Source organism: Perca fluviatilis, chromosome 12 (assembly GCF_010015445.1).
Source record: "Perca fluviatilis chromosome 12, GENO_Pfluv_1.0, whole genome shotgun sequence".
In the NCBI taxonomy this organism is placed as follows: Eukaryota; Metazoa; Chordata; class Actinopteri; order Perciformes; family Percidae; genus Perca; species Perca fluviatilis.
This window is the reverse complement of record NC_053123.1, coordinates 25,832,125-25,847,433: the sequence shown is the minus strand read 5'-3', so window position 1 is coordinate 25,847,433 and position 15,309 is coordinate 25,832,125. Positions and strand designations below refer to the sequence as shown.

The 15,309-nt window shown below is 39.9% G+C and overlaps 1 protein-coding gene across 12 annotated transcripts in view; it reads right to left on the bottom strand.

Moving 5' to 3' along the window:
- The window catches only part of LOC120569244 (mitogen-activated protein kinase kinase kinase kinase 4-like), a 113,814-nt gene extending 101,039 nt beyond the window's left edge, over nt 1-12,775 (bottom strand). For all 12 annotated transcript variants that reach the window (XM_039817043.1, XM_039817044.1, XM_039817048.1 and 9 more), the window contains exons 1-2: nt 12,504-12,775; nt 12,169-12,234 (exon numbers count right to left, since the gene is read on the bottom strand). In XM_039817043.1, coding sequence (XP_039672977.1) covers nt 12,169-12,234; nt 12,504-12,560 — 123 coding nt within the window. In that variant the 5' untranslated portion in view covers nt 12,561-12,775. The remainder of the gene's footprint in view (nt 1-12,168; nt 12,235-12,503) is intronic.
- Nucleotides 12,776-15,309: the final 2,534 nt, after the last annotated feature.

The window sequence follows — 15,309 nt, the reverse complement described above, 5'->3', positions numbered from 1 at the left end:
TGACGTTTTGAGCAAAATGTTTGAACAACTATTGGACAGATTTGCATGAAATTGGTATATAAAAAACATAACACATTCATGTCCCCCTCAGGATGAACAACCACCAGGCCAAAATTCCAACTGGTCCAATACAATACTTTGATATATGACCAAATAACAGCAAAACTAATGACATTTTTATCTGCCTCGGTTGTTTATTACTAAATGTTTTACATCAGCATGTTAGCATTGTCACTGTTAGCGTTCAAGCATGCTGACATTAGTATTTAGCTCAAAGCACAGTGGCGCTAGCAAGGCTGTAGACTCGTATTTTTTACTAATCTTCTGAATTTGCAACTACATTATTTTTCATGATGTACAGTAGGCTAAGAAAAAAGATGGATGTATAGATGGACTCTGTGGTTCATGGCGATGTTGACTCTACCACATGGGGAATCTATCAACGTGCGTGTTTGAGAATTCTCGTTTTGACTAATTCCAAGCTATACTGTGCTAGCAACAGTGTCAACTTGATCTAAAGATTTACTCTAATGACAAACCTCCTGAATAACAACACATGTCCTGATGCTTGTTGAAAATGTTATGTGGTACTGGCTCTTTAACATCAGATATATCTGTTCTTTTTTTTTTCTTTTTTTTTCTTATTGCTGGATGATCCATTTTCCTTTTCCTGCTTCTCCATCTGGACTTTAGTTTTGGCTGCATGGACGTCGCGTATTTAGACGTTGTGGCTCGTCAGCAGTTATTGAAGCATGATTGATTTACCATACAGAAAATATTAAGCAAACTCAAACTAAAACATTTCTCCTACATTATTGTGTCTATCAGCATGTCTGCTTGTCAGTGTGACTGCAGCCAAGGACAGAAGAGAAAACACAAAGGGACGTCTGTCCATAACAGGACACATAATCAACCTAATAAACCACAAATCGCCTTCCGTCTAAGTCACACAACAGCCTCTTCACGCAACAAAAAACAGAAACAAACCCCACAGTCTCAGCTTTCAACATTCATTACATTTCAGCCATTTAACATTTAGTCTTAGATTTACAACGATAACCAGAGTTTACCTCCGACACCACCAAGACTAACTGAACACAATGTAGGCCAAGAGAAGTAGAAGTTAATCCACTGATGTTTAAACCTAAAGGCCTGGCAGAGTTAAGGATCTGTTTTACTCATGGATGTAAAGGGAGTCGGATTTGAGTGGAAATAAAAATCTTTTAAACATACTATTTGGTGTCCGACTTTTAAAATAAAGCAGTCCTGGAAGATTTGAGTTATTGTTTGACTAGAAATAAGACAAGAGGAACAAGAAGAAGACAAAGAGAGGGAAGATGAGGAAGCAAAAGAGAAATGAGGAAGAGGAAGGAAAAAGAAGAGATTAAATCACTGGACTAGCAGTTGGGATATTGAAATTAAATTTGAAGACTTAAACTGGTTTTGACAGCCCTCATTGGGAAAAATCTAAACTTTTATTTATTTTAATATGCTGGCTGGAGTCCACTGCCACCTTCTAACATCAGACGTAAAAAAGATTAGTTTGATTAATGTTAAATACTGTGGTCTCTTGTTCAGTTTTGATAAGAAAATACCTTATTTGATACCTTGCTTTGTTTTACATACAAAATAAATGACAGCATAAAATTGAAAAAATTGTCATTCAGATCATAAACTCTCTGATCAGCGGATAAGTACACAATGGGTTGGTTTTCAAAATAAAATATCACTTATTTTGTTTCTTCCTTTGACAAAATTGACCAACTGCACCTGACACAACAGTGAGATACAGTTAATAATCTCTGTCTCTCTTCAGCATCACTGCCTCACCGCTACAAGAAGCCATCTGTCTGCAATGTCTGCATGCATCCGTCGCTCCACCCAGCACCACATTAACACATACTGTAGTTGCACTATATATGCTTGCAGGAGTGAGCAAAACCAAAACAATAAAAAGTGGTAACTTGTTAATTATGATGTTTTTTTTATAGTAGTTTCAGTGAAACAAACACGCCGTTGATGCTGCCTCTTAATTTCCAACAATATGATGTGACTACAAGGTAACAGTGAGGGTGACCACCTTGAGATGAAGCAAGCTCACTCCCAAGTCATGACAACAGTACGTTTATAAAGTGTATATAATAATAATTTCACTCAATCAAGAAATTGTACAGCACAGAGGAATCATCGCTGTCAGACACAAGGGACCAAATAGTAGCTTGTGACATAAAAAAACTAAGCAAATTACATTTTTAAGAGGGAAAACTGAAGAGCAGCTAGTAAATGATTTAGATAATAATCCTAATGACTCCACCTCCTTTTCCTCTCAGCGTGTGCCGTCTCCTTCTGAGGGATTACAGCCACGGTGCCTTCCATCAAACCCCCCTCAATATCCTCCTTGACCAGGGTTAAGGAGGAGGGATGTTCGGGAACCACCAACCTTCCTCTGCTGCCCCGCCCCCCCATCCCCCCCCCCCACACCCCTTTCATCAGTCCCTAGTTTCAAAGCCTTTTTCCTCCTCTGCTTCATCAGAACATCTCTCTTCTGCTCTTGTGGGTGCACCCTGACCCTTACATTCCTCATTGAGGATGGGCTGTAAGTACCCAGAGAAAAGGAAGACATAGCTTTTTCCATCTTCATCCAGGTTCAGGAATGGGCCTGTGGCTGGGTGGGCTGGCAGAGGAGGAAAAAGGAAACTCTTCTTCTCTCCACAAAACTCGTGTTTAACAGTTCGTCTCGGCAGGCCAGCAAACTCTTTCCGTGAACTTGCTGTGTCATGATCTTTGTCACAGCCTCCGTGCATTCACACCCTGCTGGCTGATAAAACATATCTAGGATGTGGGTTGTCAAAAGTAAAACGCAGAGAATGAAGGGAAATATTAGCTTGGGTTTTCCACCCAGAGCAGGTTAGCAGGAGAAATGAGGTGTCAAACTAGGGCAGGGCAAACAGGGTGTGATAGTGCTCTGTTAATGAGAGCGTTCACTTTCACAGACTTCATCTTCTAGAGTTCATGATAATTCCAGCACTTAAACAATTATTCCATGTATTAATTGATTCGTTGATCTCCACGAAGTTTATTGAAAACTATTTTGATTCTCAATTTAGTTGAATCTCGTTTAAGTCATTTATTAAGCAAAATGTCCAACATTCTCAGCTTCTTCAATGAAGATTTGGTGTTTTTTCTCTGTCTTGTACGATTTCAAATTATGCAATCTAAAATATCTCTGGGTTTTTGCCTGTTGAGTAGGGTGGGGTATCGGTACTCCATTGACCGAAATAATCCAGTTCCAAGTAGTATCAAAACTTCTCCAGTCAAAATGATACCTTCATTTCCTTTTGTAACCAGATCTAGCAAAAAAAATATTATTTATTAGAGACTATTTGTATGGTTTTGCTCGCAGCTAATCCCCGCAAGCGATCTTCGATACCGCAGCAGCTAAAACCCATACAGTCTTTGGTGTGGTGAAGACAAGCTCAGTGTATTTGACAGTTTGCAGTTCAGCGTGCCGTGTGGTGTGGCCTTGACCAACTGCCATGCTTCGCTTGTTTGCAAGCGTCTCTCTCTCTCTCTCTCTCTCTCTCTCTCTCTCTCTCTCTCTCTCTCTCTCTCTCTCTCTCTCTCTCTCTCTCTCTCTCTCTCTCTCTCTCTCTCTCTCTCTCTCTCTCTCTCTCTCTCTCTCTCTCTCTCTCTCTCTCTCTCTCTCTCTCTCTCTCTCTCTCTCTCTCTCTGGACAAAGCAGAGAAAGGGGAGGTAACCTTTCCCCTTATGACGTCATAAAGGGAAGATTCCAGATTGGCCCATCTGAGCTTTCATTTTCTCAAAGGAAGAGCAGAATACCCAGAGAAACCTCATAAAGTAAAATGTTCATGCCATGGGAACTTTAAGCAAGACAATATAACCTGTCAATGTCTTTGTTATGACAACCTGAAATTAACCTAGACAACATAACCTGTCAAAAATATATCATAGCAGGCCTTATCAAACTTAAGAGACTATTTAACTTTATGTGTTAACATTACATTAAATTACATCATAAGTGGTTGGTTTTTACAATGGCTGTCATGAGACTATTATATGGATGTTTACCCTTGACAAAGTGCTATCTGGACTATGAAAAAGGGGCAGTTAAGCTGTGATTTCGGACCAGAGTTTAAGATGCCTCTCTTGTTCTTAAGGCAATAGCTTAAAAAAAATGGCAGCAGTAAATGCCAACAAATGTGTTAAAAAGCCAGCAAATAGGAAACAAAAGCACAGAAATCTTTCTCATGATGTATGAAGCAGCAGCACGGTCACTGCATCAGTGCACACAGTGAGTATCAAGGAACGCGACCCAGATACTGTCTAAGGCTCTGGGTCTTATTTTTAGCTAAACTGTAGCTAGCAGGCAGAGCTGGTCACTGCTAACAGACTCATTAAACAGCAGTACGAAGAATGTCACCTTTGTGTAAAAAATCTTTTTTCTATAATTACTCTTTGAAACCACTTGTGATTTCATTTAATATGTCATCAATGTATAATCTTTGCTTCAGTATTCTTAACAGTTAATTGCCATATAAGTGTACTGGCAGTGCTTTGACCAGCAAAAACTGCAGATACATTTCATACTAAACCTTACTCAGTGTATCAAGAATATTGAATGGAATTAATAATTATCCAATCAGGATAATCACTGTATCTTTAATTGTGCATTTGTACTGTAGCAATTAATCCTTCAAGTTCTTTGTGCTTTTAGGGACATATTAATTAGGGAAATAGCCTCAAAAAGCCGCTAGCATGTATGACATATCCTGGTTAGACTATCAGACAACAGCTCTTAAAAAACAGCAGTTTAAAGCAACACTAGAGCACTTTTCCCGCTTCAGCCCCCCTACAGGTTGGAAGCAGAATTGTCCATTACCGCTGTCGTAATGTCTCATTCGAACTACAGATCCGCTACCCGATCTGGCATACTTGCATAATGTAATGTAACCGACAATTCCGCTTCCAACCTGTAGGGGGACCGAAGCGGAAAAAGTGCTCTAGTGTTGCTTTAAAGAAGTCACTTTGGGCTCTGGTGTATTGGGTGTTTGGTCACTTGTGGTTGAGCCTTTACACTGAAAGATTCGGTATTTGTTCATCAACATTGAAAACAATACTTAGTAGGTGCAGCCCTGGTTGGGAACACAAAGCAGCACGACTTCTCCATCGTAAATCATGACAAAGTCAAGTTCCTGTTGCTGCTATCAGTGGCAGAGCTTCCACTTCTTCTGATTGGAAAGGGCACGGTAGAGAACACTAGTTTTGACTGTAAAGAAAAGTTCCCAGTGGAGACACAGCTTTACTGCTGCTGCTGTTGTTGGTGGTCGCGCCGTACTTCACTTCCTGCGCTGTGAAAGGTCACCGCAGACACGACTAACATTCCAGTTTGAATAGCCGGAAGGTCTGTGAGCCAGCTTTGCATGAGTCTATTCCTTCTGACAGCTTTGTAGTTCAACTTTACAGAGCAGGGACCGGCCTATAAATAGCTCCCCATAGAACTGGAATAAGTAGAAAACAATAAACATTTAAGAGGTGTGTAATACTATTCTTCTGATGACTTAAGCTAAAAGGACTTGATGGACAATTATTTAGGTTGATATATTTCAGTATAAATGCATTTAAGAATAGCTTTTCACATGCCAACAATTCTAAATATTCAGCGTTCCCTAGAAAGCTGTTCTTGTCAAGATGGAAGATGCTATTGCTGAAGCCATTATTTTTATTGAATGACTAGTCGGTAAACTAGAAATATTATACAACATTTTTGCTAATCAATTAATTGTCAAAAAAAGTAATTTATCAAGAAAAATGCTAATTATTCATTGTTTTCCACTTCCTAAAATGTGAGGATTTGCTGCTTTTCTCTGTATTATATCATTATAAATAAAAAATGTTTTGGGTTCAGACAAAACAAGCTATCTGAAGACATCGCCTTGGACTCTATTTTGCTAATTTAGTATATAACATTTTTAATGATAATTGAGAGAGTACTCAATAATATAATCATTAGTTGCAGCCCTTATTTACACCATTATGGGACACTAAAACTTAGGACTTGTGATATTTTTTCAGTGTTTGCAGCTCTTGTTTTTTCAGCTCCAGATGTGGATTAACAGGAGGATAAAAGCATGGCATCTGACAGATCTGCAGTGCATTCAGTGAATTGCTGCGGTGCATTTCCTCAGAGGAACTCGCAGTGATGGTGCTGTGCCCTGCTGATGACAGGCCGCTACTGTAGAGCCGCACCCAGCTTCACTTTATCAGCAACAGAAAAAAAACATCTTTCCTGTTAAAATGTCAGGTTGGGGAGAAGCTGTAAAGTGGCTTTGAAGGGCTGTTTTTGTTATCAGTTTTATACATAAATTTCATGTGAGGATTTTCCTTTGGGTGTCAGACTGCAACGTGTAGCATTTTGAAGACATCGTCTTGAGGCCTAGATTAATTTATGAATAGATAATGCAAATAATCATTAGCTGCAACCCTACAAAAAATATAAATGTTTCCTGCCTGCAGGTCTGGCTGTCAAATCATATCACACCTACTCTTATACTTCTCTGCACTGGTTACCCGTCAAGTCATCTCATAAGTTTAGTACTAGTCTTTCCCCAGAATGTACAGCAGCATGGATGGAAGTTAAATATTTGAAAGAAAAGACAGAGCTGCAAAGATGTCGACCCTACCGCAGACGCTTTACGTCCTCCGATCTAAAAAAGGTAAACAGGACTAACGTTAGCTTCAAAGGGAACAACCTTTATCTACACTGCACGATATCGTCACTGGAAATTCCCTGGTAAAAAGGGGAGGAAGGCTCGAGAGAAATCCTCACCTACCACTGAAATGACAGGTTAGGGAACGGAGATTACAATACAGTGCATCAGAGTGAGAAACTGATACGATTAAGGGTTCTCCCTAATCAGTTACAGAAAATAGTGCAGTGCTCTGACTGTTTATCGCCATTCATTTGACATTGGTAATTCATTTAAAGAGTGACAAAGTTGTCCGTCTGGTTTCAGCGCAGAGTTTTAGAGTCTCATTAATGAAGCTCATTATTTTCGTTTGTTATTTTTTTCACATGCAAATGTATGCATTTATTTTCAGATTGTGCAGTAGTATGGTAACTAAATAATATATCCGGTGCATGTGGCGACGTAAAGATCTAGGGTTGATCCGACAGAAGATAAACGATCAGCAATGTTCATAATTCTCACACTCTGTATTTCCAGCTTCCAAAATGTACACATTTTGTGTTTTTCTCTGTTTTATATGATTGTAATTTGATATTTTTGGGAGTTTTTTGACTGTCGGTCGGACAAATCAAGCAAAATCAAGCTGAACCCTTTGAATCTGGAAAAGACTGATGGGTATTTTTCACTCTTGAGCATGACGATCATTAAATCAATTTTAACGGTAACAGCATCCACACAAATGATCAGCATCTGAATAACACCTTTATCGGCATTGCATATCTACATCCCATATCACCCAGTCAGCAGAATTTATGCCTCATGTTATCACTTCATGTCATTTCATGAGCGACAGGAACAGGGCTGTGGTTTTCTAATCTGGCCATCACAACAAAGCCACCAACTTCTCCTCACTGCACTGATGACTTCCGCTGTTTCACTACTTCCTCACGAACATCCACTCGCTCTCTCTGCAGACACCCCCACCAACAAACCCCATCTTTTCTCTATTTTAGAGAATAAAGCAAAAAAAAAAAAAAAAGTCCCAAAAGTTTGATTTGTTTGCTCATTTTATAAACTTAAAAGGCAGCCTGCCTCAGCGAGGCTGAAACAATCACAGCTGTGGTTGAAGGAGAGAAGCTCAGTAATTCAGCAAGTCTTAAATGGGTTAAACCATTTCCTCAGAAAGGGGGATTCCCAGCCCCACATGCTGAGTGTGGTCTTACCCCAGAGTTTTAAAAATTCCTTCAGCTCTGATTGAACTTTTCCTTTACCTCCCACCGTTTAATGGAAACAAAAACACGTGACCTCTGACCTTTGTTACACTTGGTTGTTGTTAATGTAGTTTGGGTTATTTTACCTTATCTGTGTACGTTTTTGGAATTCATGTTTGTTTCTTCTTCTTTTTTCAGTCACAGGATGTTTTGTTCTTGATGAATGTCCTCAATTTACCGCCTTGTTTTGTTTTTAATTTGTGCCTGGTCATAAAACCAAAGACAATTTCCACATACACAATACATTTGCTAGCCAACTAACTTTTTCGTAGGGGAAAATTGAGAGAGATAGATAGATAGATAGATAGATAGATAGATAGATAGATAGATAGATAGATACACACACACACACAATAGTAAATAGTACAACAATAGTAATAAGTATTTCTAGAAAATGCACCTGGGTAATCTATCTATCTATCTATCTATCTATCTATCTATCTATCTATCTATCTATCTATCTATCTATATATATATATATATATATATATATATATATATATAAATTACCCAGGTGCATTTTCTAGAAATACTTATTACTATTGTTGAACAAGTCAGAGTAAGGCTGATCACTACGAGTATCAAGAAATTGGCATGGAAAATAAGTGAAATTGAAAACATGCTGACAGATGTTTCACTTAAAAGTAAACATTTTAGAACTCAATCTTTCTGACTAACAGATTTGAGTCTAGTGGATAGTGTATGAACACCAGCTTGATGTCTGACATTTCAGGCCTAATATAACTAAAGCACTTTGATGTTTAAAGAGGGAGTGCTTCTCTCTCTTTTGTACCCCCCACCCCTATTTTATTTTTCCATCTCAACAGCTGTTGTCGGTGCACACAGCTGCAACAAGCCTTGGCGAATAGCTGCAGACGGTGCTCTGCAGCTATTCGCCGGCATGGGAAGCCCAACCAATCGCCGACCCAAACACACACAGACACACGAAAATGTGTGTCTACACAGACACACACACACTTTTGGTCAGATGTATGCGAGGCAAGGCAGCGCAGACGAAAAAAAAAAGGAGCTTGGTTCATCCTCAAACTTGCATGGTACACGTAGTTATGATTCACTGAATCCTGAGGAACTAAACTCAAAATGTCAGGGTTAATTTGTGTTCAAGAGCATCTGAGCATTTCCACAACCACTTGTCCGCTTCTTTAATGAAACGTTTACAGCAGCCGCCATCCTCCACCGAGCCACAAAAAAACCCTCAAAGCAAATCAAGATGTGATTTCAGGGGTATTGTTTACTCCCAGCACAAAAAGGTATGACCACACACACCCATACGGCCGTCACCGTGCTCAATTATGAGGAGACATTTCAACGTTCACACTGTGAGGTAACAGCAGAGCCGGCGTTCACTGAGGTTCGCCCTAGGGCGTGACTCATTGTCCATGACCACACAATCTGATTTAAAGTGACTCTCGTCTCAGCAACGGAATCATTCAATGCTGCTGGTCATTTGTGTTATCCTCAGAGGCAGAACTGGAGATACAGTAGACCTTAGATTGTTCTCTGAATATTGTACATGTGTAAAATAACCCTGCGAGGTCCTGTTTACCCTGAAACAAGTGTGAAAGTAGGGCTGGGTTCAAATAATCGATTCTCCAATTAAAGTCAATCTTTGTTTGAGTGATCTGATATTGATACATAAAATGTTAATTATGTTAATATAATGTTAGTTCTGTTAAGTAAAAAGTACTTTAAACAAACTTTTCAGGGTTCAGTTCTTAATGGATACAAAATATCTGAGGGTTGCTTCTTGCTTGTACAATGTATTGTACAGCATACGTTCCGAGAATCTCTTTTATATCCAAGCAAAACTGGTATTTTAACCGAAATGTACCTAACCTAATTGACATTGAATCAAAAATGTAATCGAATCGGAACCTTGTAAATCAGAATCAAATCTAGAAATCATTGGCGATAGCCAGCCCTATGTGAGAGCCAATGCCAACTGTTTAGGTTCCTGCTCAAACTCCTTATGCAGACTAGGGCTGGGCAATATGGAGAAAATATCACGATATTTTTGACCAAATACCTCGATATCGATACCGCAACAATATTGTAGTGTTGACTATTGGTGCTTTCACAAAATATTTACCCAATGAGATTTTTGATAAATAATCATCAGTAATGTGGATATAATGACTAAGTGGGTAAAGGCAAATAATAGAACAGTTACAACAGTCTGGTAAGTTCAGAAAATGACATCACTTAACTGTTATGCAGCCTTTAAAACCAGGAAAAGACAACACTTATGCCATATTACGATATCCAAAATCTAAGATGATATCTAGTCTCATATCACGATATAATATCGATATATTGCCCAGCTCTAATGCCGACTAACTGATCATCATGAAAGAAAGACATTGATGTGCATGAGCTTACAGGCGAGTGGTGATTCAGTGTTTTACAACCTCATTTTGTTGCAGCAATTCAGGTGAGTAACATCCCCGTCAGCTGTGCTTTCTCAGACATCACTTCAAGGCCCAAAATGGCTCCTCATATTTACTTTATGATTTTCTGGAGCACATCATACTGTATGTTAGTTACTTTATGTTACGTTTACCATGCGCCTCGCCCAATAAACTGCAGAGCAATAGCAAGTGTATGCCATACAAGAAGTCCACATAGACTTTTTTTACCCTATGATGTCTAGTACATGTCAGACAGCAGGCTGATGTGACCCTTTTAACACCATCATTTAATGTACAGAATCTGCAGCAGAAGTAACATGAAAGCCTGAGGATGGAGCTTTGTCATTTACAGATGTTGCTGCTCTCCACCTCTGCAAAATCGACTTGTCTCCAGGTGTGTATTCTCATGACATTCAAGTGACAGAATCACCTCTGGCTCTGCTTCAGTGTCACAAGACGTTGGCATATTTAGCAGTACATACAGCCAACCTCTGGCTGTAATTGGGCCGGGCCTGTCAGGGGCTCAGTGGACGCCAACTTAGCGCATCTTCAACAATGTATATATTTGTACACTTTTCTCTGTCTTAATAATTCAAACGGGGGACTAAAACATGCTTTCTCTGTAGCTGTAGAGAACATAGTCCTAAATGATGCGAACATCAGAACTTTCGCTGGGTTTCCATAAAAGCTACCTAGCAGATCAGCGACCTCAGTCTAGGTCCAACTTCACTTGGATATGTTCCAAAAGGAGTTTGGAATTGTAACTCCGTTGCTGCAATGCAACACAGCAGGAAAAGACAGCACATGGGTCAATATTTTCTAGCCACAAGCTAATGAGAGTCAATTACAGCTGGACACAGCTCAGTTTGTCTTGAAACATCTGCGAGTAGAGTTATCCGATGATGCGACAAGTTCACAAGTCATAATAATCATGGGAATATCACCTATAGCTGCCTTCTGTCTCACATGACATCATTTCAAGCAAACACACACAACAAAATTCACATTTCCTCAGATTACTTCCAAATTAAACATCATAGTAAAAGCCTGGGCAGATCCAGCAGCTCTGACTATGTCCTCCTCTTTCCTCTGCTCTCATTTCTACAAGGCAACGGCAGGATGATGTCGCTGCTCATCTCTGATGGGGCAACCGGGTCTCCATCAGATGCCTTTTCCAGTGTGCGTGTGCGTGTTGGGATGAACAGGCCTATCCCCATAAATGCAGCACAGAGCCACTCCAGCAAAAGGCCTGCTGGGCAATAGTGTGCACAAATGCGCAATGAAACACCGCCCACCCAATGGCGCACAAGTCGGTCAGCGTGGTGAGGGCTTGTCATGCACGGATGGGGTTGGCCTGATCAGTCCCATTGGAAAGCTTTAAGTATGCAGGGAATATTTTTTTACTGGGGTGTGGGTGAAAGGAGGAGGGACCTATTTGGTAGCAAAATAGGTGGTCTGGGGTGATGTTTGCATCGCTACAATCCAAACATAATGAATGTGGATGTGAAGCAGTGAGAGGCCAAAGCGCTATCGGAGAGATAATCCAGTCCAGACTGCACCGGTCCCAATGAGGGGAGGGGACATGTTAGAATAAACGTGTTCCTGAGAGCCCATGAGAGGGGAAAAATACACATGTTTGTGCTCCAGTTTCCGTCCGTTTGTTCCCTCGGTTGGGGCTTTAAGACAGACACACACACACACACACACACACACACACACACACACACACACACACACACACATATGGAGGCTCACACCAACCTTGTAGACTTGTCCATAGGTGCCATTTCCGACCACTTCCACCAACTCGAAAATCCCAGCAGGATCCTGTAATTAAAAAGCATTAAAAAAAAATGTAAAAAAAAAAAAAAAAATAGATTGATGGATTGCCTGTAGCTATTTACAATCGGGTTCGTTCGATGTAAGAGCCGGCTGCGCCCGGTTGGCTGGCCTCCTATGCCAGCGGATATTAGACAAAGAAAAGCCACCGCAGGGTTGTGTCAACAACAGCACTGCCTACAACATGGTTGTGTTTTTATTTCTGAGCACGAACAAATAAAATGCACTCTGAAAATGTCTTTGAAACACGTACTCACCCTCAGGGATGCCAGGTCTATATCCACCAGACTTTTGGCCGGGGACTCGTTCGCCATTTTCGTTCAAAAACGGTGTTAAATCAGCGAAATATCGGCGTGTTTTCAGTCTCCTTTAGTCGGACGGTATGTGTCTCATCCTCGGGTGGTTTTATTTTTAATCCCGCTGGTGATATTTTCTATCCAAGGCGCGTTTTTCCTCTTTGTAATCCCGGGCAGACGGTCAGCTCTGCTGCTACATACCGACCAACTGCTGGAGCCCTGTCTGCTCTAGGCTACCCTTTTTTTTTTTTTTTTTTTTTTTTTTTTCTCTCTCTCTCTCTCTCTCTCTCTCTCTCTCTCTCTCTCTCTCTCTCTCTCCCTGTGTGTGCGTACGTCTCTCTGCCTGTATTCTCCGCCCTCTCTCTTGCTCAGTCTGTCCGCATCTCTCTTTCCCTCTCTCTCTACATTCTCCGCCCCTTTTTTTTTTTTTTTTTTTTTTTTTTTTTTTTTTTTTTTTTTTTTTTTTCTCTCAAACAGGAACAGCCTAAATACTTTTTGGGGCCCTGAAGAGAATTTGAATGCCCCCTGACATCTGAAAAGGGGAACTGTAAATTGACCAATCCACTACCACTCCTGTAAAATGCATTTATATAGGCTAGTTGTGTGTTAAGGTAGCCTAATACCTAGCTACACATGTAGCCACCATAGGTAGGCTACATTTCTGGAGCTCTGGCAGCTACAAAGATACCATGTGCAGGGCCCCTTTTTTAGACATGCTGCTAGGCGCCTGCTTGAGTGCTACTGCAGAGTTGTGAGCAAGTGACTGAGCCACAACATATCTAAAACAAAATGTTAGTTAGTTTTAGTAAATTACATGACAGCGAGCAGCAGTGTTTGCAGGAGAAAGACAGACTTGTCAAAGCAGGAAAAGCCAGGTGATGGATGCACATTTTCTACTGTAGAAAATTAGCCAGCTTGCTAACACCTGGGCATTTACAGAAATGTTGATTAATGTGCATTGTCCTAATACATCTTAAAAAACATACAATACACTCACTATTTGGAAAATTCACTTTTTGCCTTAGTTTAAGGTAGACATAAAACAATAACCAAGACTAAATCTCACAATTTTCCATCCAAAAATGTATATCATTTAACGTAACATCCAGATTTAAACAACACATCAAGTGCAAAGTACAACATTTTTGTTTTCTTAAAAATCATTGAACTTTTGCAAATACAAAGTTACAGTGTTAAACTTTAACATCGACTTTAACATCAGACAACCATAACAACCATTGTTACTACCACATTTCCAACTTTACTTTCAGAAATGCAAAACCAACTTTCTTAATAATGTTCTAATAAGCAATGCCGGTGATCCAGCATACACAACACCAAGGAACCTGGAAGTAGCTCACTTAAATAGAATACAGTTGTTTTTAATGTTGTCAACAACACCTGTGCTTTTCCTGCTATGACATGTCAAAATGGCTGTTGTGAAAAAGGTCATCATTAGACAGTTGATGTTGATGACAGAGCAGAACATGAGTGATGTTAAATGAAAATTATTGGACAAGCATTATAAATGCTATAAAATATTATAATAATATAATCAATCCCCTCAAGTCCCCCAGTGGCAGTTTAGCCTAGTGCACCAAAATGTCCAGAAACGCCCCTGACCACATGTGGAAAAACTGTGATCGGTGAGATTGAGCTGCTCGTGTTTCCTGCTTCAGATGCCAATTATGATTGTTAATGGTCAGGACAACATTAAGCAAGATGAATAAACCAAACCTACCACTGTCTTTCAGCCAGTATAAACCCACAAGAGCTAAACGTAGGAACTAAATCTGCATTTTCTGCTGCGAAAAATGACTTCACAAATCTCGTTCTATAGTGAAATATTGGAAAACATGCACAGTGAATCCTACGATGTAAATATATATCTGATAACTATCTTGTCCTCTTTTCTCTCCACATCTCTATCTCTCTCTCTCAGCTTCTGTTTGTACTTCTCCCTCCGTCTCTCCATCAGAGAGATGCAGGGCAATTAGAGCATGTGAAATGGAAACAGTGATAAATATTTCAGTACTACTGTCACTGCTCTGCTGTTCTGTTGGCGGGTATGACATCCAGACAGGCTGCATTATTTCCTGCTGCCATCGCTCTTACCTGTCATCTGCCTCCATGATTTTGGTTAACACTAAAAAAACAAACACTAGAACCATATGCTGATAACGCATCATGTGACAGTGATTTCAGTACTCTGGTTTCAAAATTTTTGTGTGAACTGGTGTGAGTGTTAATTTCTTTGACTTAATGTCATCCAACAGTACAAATATCAGGTCGGTCAGCCGGCCCCTTATGTTGAAGGCTAATGCAGATACTGTTTGTAAGTAAAGGTACCTTTTGAGGTTACTTTGCAGTTTTAATGTTCTTTAAAAGCATTCTCCTAGAGATATGGTGTTCTTATTTAAATTTTTCAAAAGGAGATATTCCCACATCCAACTATCTCAGATGCAGGTGGGTTGGAAAGTATCACTTGAGACTTGAAAAAAGAAGATCTCACGATTTCTACATAATACTAAAATTAGTATTGTATAGTATGGTATAGTCACATACCTGCACCTCAATACACAAATGACAGACGGACTATGATGTTGAGGCGTCATTCTTCTTCTGTGGCAGTGTCTGTCAGTAATTGACAACATGTGTACAGTCTGTCACATTATATTCCACATATAAGAAAAAGAAGAGAAAAACAGGAACAAGTTAGACACAGCACATAATTAAGTCTATTTACAAGAATATTCACAGATATTGC